General features: G+C 42.8%; 1 protein-coding gene and 1 pseudogene across 1 annotated transcript; both read left to right on the plus strand.

Moving 5' to 3' along the window:
* Positions 1–4,185: 4,185 nt before the first annotated feature.
* Positions 4,186–4,892, plus strand: LOC147907131 (uncharacterized). The gene has a single exon (XM_087414630.1). It carries the CDS (start codon positions 4,264–4,266, stop codon positions 4,741–4,743), a length of 480 nt encoding a protein of 159 aa, XP_087270756.1. The 5' UTR covers positions 4,186–4,263; the 3' UTR covers positions 4,744–4,892.
* On the plus strand, positions 4,829–6,155 carry LOC147907132 (uncharacterized; annotated as a pseudogene).
* The last annotated feature ends 3,478 nt before the right edge of the window (positions 6,156–9,633 follow it).

Below are 9,633 nucleotides of genomic sequence, written 5' to 3' on the forward strand. Positions count from 1 at the left end.
TTGCTTAACATTGCGCGAATTAATTCTTAAAACTAACAGTCTTTCGCTTGCTGGACTAGGATATGTCTTTGGTTCACCTTGCATTGGAATGTTAGTAGAAGACGGAGACGCAGTGGACGGAGTAGTTTCTGAGTCTTAGATTATTACATGAGCGAGCTTAAATCTATCGACAGTGGCGTTGATGCATTTGCTGTCGATTTCTATAGCAAAGACTTTGTCCGAAATGCGCTCTAATATTTTATGCGGTCCGGTGTATGGTTGATCCAGAGGACGTCTGTTGCCTTCTATTTTGAAGAAGACATGATAGCAGTTATACAAGTCTTTATGAAAAAATAGCTTAGGTCTAATGTGATGAGAGGTTGGTCTAGGCTGCAACTTTTGCATGATTACGCGGAAATCCTCGACGAAAATTCATGGGTCGCTTGGCATTTTTTCAGAGGAGAAAAATTCACCCGGTATTTTGAGCGTGCCGTACACTAATTCCGCTACAGAAGCGCCTAGATCTTCTTTGAGACAAGTTCTCAGTCCGAGTAATACTATTGGCAGTGTATCAGTCCATTGAGTTTCACCGTGGCACATTAATGCTTTTTAAAGAGCGATGCCATCATTCGATGATGCCATTGGATTCTGAATAGTATGCAGTTGTCCGACAACGTTTAGAACCGACGAGTTTGGTTAATGTGTTGAACAGCTGCGCTTCGAATTGCGAGCCTTGATCGGTCATGATCAGGCGTGGAGCTCTGAATCTGATTACCCAGTGAGTGAAAAACATCTTCACCACCGTGTTTGCTATACAATCCTATAATGGAATAGCCTGCGGCCAACGAGTAAATCGGTCAATCGTTGTTAATAAATACCTGAAACTTTTGGATGGAGGTAGAGGACCGACGATATCGATATGTACATACTCGAAACGAGTATCTGGTACTGGTATTTTGGTAGGCGAGGTATGGTTATGCCGATGAATTTTAGATTGCTGACATGCTAGACAAGTGCGGGCCCACTCTTTAATGTCTTTAGCCATGGAGGGCCACATAAATTTTTGCGCAATTTGCCGATGAGTTGCTCTGCCGCTTGGATGAGACATTTGATGCATCATGTCAAAAACTCGTCTTCGTAATGGTCCAAGAATGTAAGGCCTGATCTCTTCTTCTGAAGTGTCACAGTAAATATTGAATGCTGTTTCCGATAAGGTAAACTTTTTGAGCTTCAAAGACGTTGATGTAGATTGCTTCAGTTGCAATTCGTCATCCGAGGCTTGAGCTTCTGCAATCTCTTGCATATCGAGACTAGTTGGCATCACGATAGTGTCGACGCGAGATAATGCATCTGCTACAATGTTTTCAGTGCCTGAAACGTGACGTATATCGGTTGTGAACTCCAAAATGAAGAGTAGTTGACGGGTTTGTCTTGGCGACATTTGATCTGATTTCCTCTTGAATGCATACACGAGGGATTCATGATCCGTGATAATATGAAAATTTCGTCCCTCTAGCATATATCGAAAATGTTTGATAGCCATATAGATAGCTAATAGTTCTCTATGCACTATACTTTGTGTAGGCATGAACTTCCTTGAAAAAAAGCTGAGTGGTTGTAAAAATCCGTTGCTGTACTGCGCCGATTGCTTTGTCTGAGGCGTCTGTTCGCAACGAGAGTGTTGTCTTGCTGTCTGGAAATGCGAGCGAGGTGGCTTGAGCGAGATGTTCCTTAACTCGTTGAAAGGATTGTTTGAGCTCAGAAGTCCATTCTATTCTCGCATTGTTGTTGCGTTTACGTCCCGAGATTACCTTTAGCAATGGTGCTTGCATGCTTGCGAGATCTTTGAGAAACCGGTTATAAAAGTTGAGGACATTCCTAGGAAACGTCGAAGTCCTTTGACCGTAGCTTCATGAAAATCGACGATAGCTTGGACTTTTTCGGATAAAGATTTGATGCCATCAGCGCTGATTGAATGTCCTAGGAAGCTGACGCTCCTCTGCCCGAACACACATTTATTCGGATTGATTGCTATGCCATGCTGTTGAAGTTTGTCGAACAGAATCTTTAAGTGTTATGCTGAGTTTCGTCCTGCGAAGCGATTAAAATGTCATCGATGTAAGTGAAATAGAAATCAAGTCCTACAGTTACCCGGTCCATGAATCTTTGAAAAGTTTCTGCTGCGTTACGAAGTCCGAATGTCATGTAAGGGAATTCGAAAAGTCCGAACGGTGTGATGATGGCTTGCTAGTGGCACCATTTTTTGTCAAACAGCGGAAACTTATTTGTACTCCCAATAGTTTTCCTGTTTCGTTGGCTTCCAACTGCAGGGTTGCGTACATTTGATGGCTTTTCCGCCAAAACGTCGATGATACCAGCACGGCTTGTTCTCCGATTGTGACCTTGAACAGCTTCTGCGACGAGGATTCCATGAGGCCCGTGGTCTGTCGCGCGCTAAACGAGTTTCCAATCTCTCCATTCGATCTAAAAGCGCGGATATTTGCGAATCTACTAAATTAGCTTTTATCGGCGTAACTGCTGCAACAGCGTTAACGCTAGTGGATAGCACGTCTGTTATTCGGTCCGCTAGTTGCAATAGCTCTTCGAGTTCATGTTTGCTAGCCGTTAGTATAACTTGTACTTGTTGTGGTAAGCGCCGCAGCTATAAAGATTTAAGCTCTTCCTCTGACACGCTATTTTGCACGAGATATCTCATCCGACGGAGTAATTGCGACGGACGGTGGTCACCTAGATCAATTTCATTTAATAACTTACGTTTCTTTTCGATGCTATCCGGTGAAGCTTTTAACTAACCTATCTTTGAGCGCGGCGTATCTATCCGTCGCGGACGGATTAAGTACGATATCGCTAACTATGATCAAAGAATCATCGTCAAGGCACTGTATTACATAATTGTATTTCGTCTCATCTACAGTTATACCCGCGATGAAAAATTGAGCTTCCATTTGTACGAACCATAGGTCTGGCTTTGATTTCCAGAACGGCGTGGATCTGATTTCGATTCGCGTAAGTGCAGGCACTTCAATTATACGCGACGATGTACCGCTGTCCTGATCGCCCGAGAGAAAATCGCTTGAGTCACTAGTCATGTCTGCGGCTTGTTAGGACGCGCGCGTTAGGTTAAATGGAATGCTACGCAATCGCGTCAGGATCACTAGTTTGTAGCTACGTTGTGCCCAATATGGCGCCGAGAGTGTCTGGGCGCTGGCGATGACCAACTAATCAAAGAACAATTGACGGGAAATCATTAGATTACGAATGAATGCTAATTCTGACTCTTATGCCATAAGGCGGTTTAATACAAACTTGACTAATTATTTAACAAATATAGATTACAAAAATAGAGACGTGATTGCGTGCGAAGACGGCTCGGATACCGGTATTGTGTTGCTAGGTTAGAATACGGGAAATTAAGAAAGTAGATATACTAGGCGGGTTCTAACCCAGGGGCTAGAGGGGAATGTGGGGTGCGGGGAAGTACTTGTTGGCGCGGGGGATACCTAACGCGAGGGAAAGAGGGGGAAAGGTCTAGGCTCCTACACAATAGGGCTCCTACACAATAGAACTCCTTTTTTTGTTATCAAAATTTGATCATGTTTTTCTTTAAAAAATGCATTGATAATAAAGGTTTGAATTTGACCATGACATATTTTTCTTTTCTTTAAAAATGTATGGATAATAAAGGCTTGCATGTTAGAGAAAGATAGAGCGCGCGTGCTATGAGTGAAGAAAGGATGGAAGAATTAATAGAGTACGAGTTTCTTTTGTATGATACAGTTTTTTCAATTTTTATGGTTTTTCCTGGCGCGTCGAGGCAAAGGATGGGAAGTAAAAGACAATACACATGAAATAAGGCTAACAAAAATGTTTTATTTACATCTTATTACATCGGTTTTCGTACTTATTAAAAACTAACATATAATGTGTTATCTTTTTCATAAATTTTGTCGTAGATCTGACGATTCTGAGGATCTATGTTTTTTTGTTTATGTTTCCAATATCGTTGGGAAGATTTTCTAATGGCAAGTTTCTTGAATATTATCACTCACAGATCGGTAATCGTTAAAATTTGAGTTTTATGTTCGTGCTTTGTACTAACGATTGTTTTTTTTCCTTTTTTTTGTTAAAATTTTCATGAAACGGAGAAATCTTGGAGTCCATTGGACATAATGAAATATATAAAAGGGCATAAATGCTCGATGTACCACAGTGGTGTCCTGGAAGACCAAGGAATCAGTCGTTTCAGTTATTGATAAGCATAATATGGCTAATCATGCGAACAACGCAGTCGAGTATGTTCGAAACGCAGATCCGGAACAGTTCGCACATATCAGAGACGAAGTGTTCGAAGTACTCGAAGAAATGAACTTCGAAGAACTAATGGATCAAGAAATCGATTCCGACGAAGAAACATTATCGGACGACGCTGGCTATACTAGCGATTTGAGCGAGATTGATACAGATTACATACGAAGGTTTGTGTCATCATCAGAAATCCGTGCACTGAACAGTCGTACAAAACATTGTATAATCCATTGTTATTATACAACGACGGATGGTGCTTTACGTATATGTGCAGAATGCATGATACGTTTGAATGAGACTGATATCGCAGGATTGTATCTCATAAGGAAGCACGATGTTGGACATATTTACGCGCTAAACGGTCAGTCTTGTACAAATTGCAGACTACCAACATACCTTATATTTCCATGCAACAAGTGCCCACAGTGCACACCCTGAAAAAACTATTGCGAATAGTATTGTGAATGAATCACATGCAAGTGCTCCGTAGAAGAGTGTGATCTAAAGACTGTAAAAAAAAGACATGGAAAATCACGAGCGAGTACGCGAATTGTTGGAACAGTGCGGCCAGGTCGCTACTCTGGTGGAATATTTTGCGTGGCTGCAACAATGCGACGAGTGCATCGAGCAGCTTGAAGAACTTTGTCGTGCCAAGCGTCCGCGTCTCGCCGTTGGACACAGACAATCCATGGTGGCGAGGATCGCGCGACTCGCGGGTGCAAAAGTGCAATTGGAGCAACGTTTCGTGCACATTGGTGGCGACTACGCGAGTGGCGAGTACGCGAATCGCGACGAAAGATCTCTCATCTGGCGAGAGATCGACGCCGCGTTTGAAAACCGTGTATCGACAGGTGCTGTGATAAACTCTAATCACATTGAGCCGCGACGGTTTTTGGAAGACGCAAAGGAAATAGTGTTCGAGCGTGTGCGAGACGCAGTAGAAAGACACGGTAGCGCAAAAGTGAATACTGCGTTCAATGGCGAGTTTGCGACGAAGGATAAACGTGCCAATAAGAACATAATTACAAAGAACAGCGAGATATATCGTTGCACTGATATGCACGAGTGGTACGAGCGACACGTCGTCGAGCCTATCCTAGCATTGCTCGAAGAATTCCAAGAACGCGACAGCGGGTGGGCATTGTCGCGAATCCTCAATTTGATAGTGAATGTGAATAAGCATAATCCAATGCATGCGGAATGTCACATCGAAATGCTACGAAAAATAGTGACGAAACGGGCGGTGATCAGTGTTTATTCGGCAGACAATGCATGTTTCGCGTGGTCGGTGGTCGCCGCTCTGTACCCTGCAGAAAGACATGTAAATCGGGAATCGTCATATCCGCATTATACAACAGTACTAAATCTCGCAAACATTGAGTTTCCAATGACTTTAAAGGATATTTATAAATTCGAACGGTTGAACGCGGTCGATCAACGTGTACGGCATCGAGAATAAACAGATCCTTCCTCTGCGACTCACCAATGAAAAGAAGGAGAAACACGTCAACATGCTGTACGTGCAAGATCCACGCAACGATGGTATTGGACATTTTGCGTGGATAAAAAAACTATCCCGTCTCGTGAGTTCGCAGATTAGTAGAAAAAAGAACAAGAAATTTTTCTGCGATCGGTAAGTATACATGAAAAATTATTATAATTTTCCGTCTCACTAATAAAATAATGGTAATAGTTATAATTTTTTTCTTTTTTTCAGATGCATGCACTACTTCAATATCAACGAAAAATTGCAGTCGCACGTAATGGACTGCGAGAAGATGAACGATTTCGCTATCAAACTGCCGAGCGTGGACGACAAGTGGCTCGAATTTGAGAACCACTGCAATAAGCAGAGCGCCCCATTCATCGTCTACGCTGATTTGGAGTGGCGTTCTACGGAAGATGGAACTTGAAAGGGAAAATGCATCGTCGTCATCGTACACGCATCAACAGCATGAGGTATTTAGTATAGGATACTACGTGCGATGTTCGTACAACGACGCGTTATCATTGTATCGGTTCCGTCGCGATGAAGATTGTATAACGTGGTTCGCGCGACAACTCGATTTGGCGCATCAAGTTAAAAATATAGTATCCGCCAACGTACCCGTGGAAACGTTGTCGAAAGAACAATTGGAGGCGTACCGCGACGCGTTGCCATATTTGCGAGAAACCATTCGCGCCGGACGATACGCGGGTCCGCGATCATTGTCATCTCACCGGTAGATTCCGTGGTCCAGCGCATGCAAATTGTAATTTAAATTATAAAAATTCATTTTATATTCCGATCGTTTTTCACAATTTATCAGGCTACGACGCGCATTTTATAATTAAAGAAATTGCTACCGCGTTCGAAGGACATGTAAATCTACTACCGATAACTAAAGAGAAATATATTTCATTCACTAAAAATGTCGATAGCACCAAAGACACAAATGAAAAGAATTTTCAGAAAAATTGCATAAAATTACGATTTATCGATTCTTTAAAATTTCTAAACGCAAGCCTCGATAAATTGACGTCGTTTTTAAGCAGAGACAAATTAAAAATTGTACGTTCCGAATTTTCAACATTATCAGATGAAGAATTTGAATTACTCACGAAAAGGTGTCTTTCCGTACGAGTACATTGATCGCGTCGAAAAATTGCAGGACACGCGCTTATCACCGCGCGAATTATTTTTCAGTTCGTTGACAGGCGATACAGTATCCGAGAGCGATTACGCTCACGCCGCGAACGTCTGGAAGCGATTCTCCATTCAAACGCTCGGCGAGTACAGCGATCTGTACTTGAAAACCGATGTCTTGTTATTGGCCGACATTTTCGAAAATTTCCGCGAAAGTTGTATCGCGAGTTACGGTCTCGATCCTGCGCATTACTATACATTGCCTGATTTCACGTGGGACGCGATGCTAAAACATACGCGTACAAGATTCGAGTTACTCACCGACATCGATATGGTCATGTTCATCGAGCGCGGTATACGCGGCGGTCTCAGTCAATGTTCCGGTAGATACGCACAGGCTAATAACAAGTACATGCGTTCGTATGACTCATCGAAACCATCGTCGTACTTGATGTACTACGATGTTAACAATTTATACGAATGGGCGATGTGTCAATCATTGCCATACGCCGAATTTCGATGGGTCGAAGACGCTGCGAATTTTGATGTGAGTGCGATCGCTCTGGATTCATCCATCGGTTACATTCTCGAAGTCGATCTCGAGTATCCACAACATCTACACGATCTGCACACTGACTTGCCGTTTTGTCCGCGCGATAAGCCGCCCGGCAAGCGCGAGGCTAAACTTTTAGCGACGCTGTACGATAAACAGCATTACGTCATCCACTACCGCAACCTGCAGCAATGTATTCGTCACGGTCTTCGCGTAACAAAGATTCATCGAGTACTACAATTCGCGCAATCTCCATGGCTTCGCGATTATATTGAACTCAATACAAATTTCAGAATTCGTACAAAAAATGATTTCGAGAAAAATTTATATAAATTAATGAACAACACGGTATTCGGTAAAACTATGGAGAATATGCGCAATCACGTTGACGTAAAATTATTAACAAAATGGGACGGACGGTACGGTGCGGAGGCAATGATCGCAAAATCGAATTTCCACAGCCGTAGCATCTTTGCGGAAAATTTGATCGCCGTCGAACTGCGCAAACTCGAGGTGAAGTTCAACAAGTCGATTTACGTGGGTATGTGTATACTCGACATATCGAAAGTCTGCTTGTACGAATTTCATCACGAGTATATGTTACCACTGTTTCGCGACAAATGTAAAATTATGTACACCGACACGGACAGTCTTGTATACAACGTCGAGTGCGAGAACGTTTACGAGACTATGAAACGTGATATCGCTAGATTCGACACGAGTGATTATCCGATGGACAACGCGTACGGTATGCCTCTCGCGAACAAAAAAGTACCTGGTTTGATGAAAGACGAAAATAATGGTGTGATAATGACCGAATTCATTGGTCTCAGAGCGAAGATGTATGCGGTGAGGGTGGACGGCAAGAGAGAAACTAAAAAAGCGAAAGGCGTAAAGGGTAACATCGTAGCGCGAACGATAACGTTCGACGATTACACGCGGTGTTTGAATGAAGAGATCGAAATGACTCGTCGTCAATTGTGTATACGATCTAAACTGCACGATGTGTACACGATATCCGAATCGAAAATCGCTCTGAGTCCATACGATGACAAACGATACGTCGTACCAGACTCGACGGAGACATTACCGTGGGGGCATTGGCGGATACCTTTGTAATATATGTGTGTGTGTGTGTGTGTGTGTGTGTGTGTGTGTGTGTGTGTGTGTGTATCAACATTTATATCACTATTATATTCTTTACAAAGCTGGTAACATCACCGCTCGATAACGCTCGCTCATCTAACTCAGCAAGAAGAAGCTCAGTGCGTCGAACGTTAAATTTTTACAATCTTTGGGATTCATGGTGCGCAACTTTTAAGATGACTGATATCTTAAACATTAAAGATGAGCCGATCTTTGACGATCGCATCGTCAAGATTGAGGGCAATGCGAAAACCCAATTTTACAGCCTAATCTTTGCGGAAAAATTTATCGCCGTCAATGCGCAAACTTTGGGGGGAAGGGGGGGGGGGTTTATACTCGACAATTTGAAAGTCTGCTTGTACAATTTCTCACAATTTTTTTACCACTTTCGCGACAAAAATAAAATTATGTACACCGCACGGACGTCTTGTATACAACGTCGATGCGAGAACGTTTACGAGACTATGAAAAAGTTATCGCTAATTCCACGAGTGGAGGGGGGGGGGGGGGGGGGGGGGGGGGCGGCGGGGGGGGGGGGGGGGGGGGGGGGGGGGGGGGGGGGGGGGGTTTTTTTTTTTTTTTTTTTTTTTTTTTTTTTTTTTTTTTTTTTTTTTTTTTTTTTTTTTTTTTTTTTTTTTTTTTTTTTTTTTCCCATACACAACAGGATCTGTACACACCCTACGAAAGTTTCTATATTCAGGGAAATGACGAAGAACAAACTGTCCAGGGTGCTCATGTGGGGATTGGCAAAAATTGTGTGCTTCTATTCGATGAATTCGTAAACTCAAAAGGTGTGGGGAGATCGTAATAAAGGGGTATAATAGCAGTCAAAAAATATTAAAAAGGGCATCCCCCACAGAAGCTGATTCTACGGAATGCCGGGGGATGCGCACACTGCACCGGATATTTTTTTCGTGTCGCTCACACTGGGGATTTTGCGAAGATACAAAAGCGTGGTGATTAAAAAGCCGCAGGGTTGATTTTAATACGGCGCGCAACGACA

This window comes from Acromyrmex echinatior, chromosome 16 (genome assembly GCF_024713525.1).
Source record: "Acromyrmex echinatior isolate Ae372 chromosome 16, ASM2471352v2, whole genome shotgun sequence".
NCBI classification, from domain to species: domain Eukaryota; kingdom Metazoa; phylum Arthropoda; class Insecta; order Hymenoptera; family Formicidae; genus Acromyrmex; species Acromyrmex echinatior.

What these genes read in the sequence shown, in the direction of transcription:
- LOC147907131 (XM_087414630.1), top strand. Translation starts at nt 4,264, where the DNA reads ATGGCTAATCATGCGAACAACGCAGTCGAGTATGTTCGAAACGCAGAT.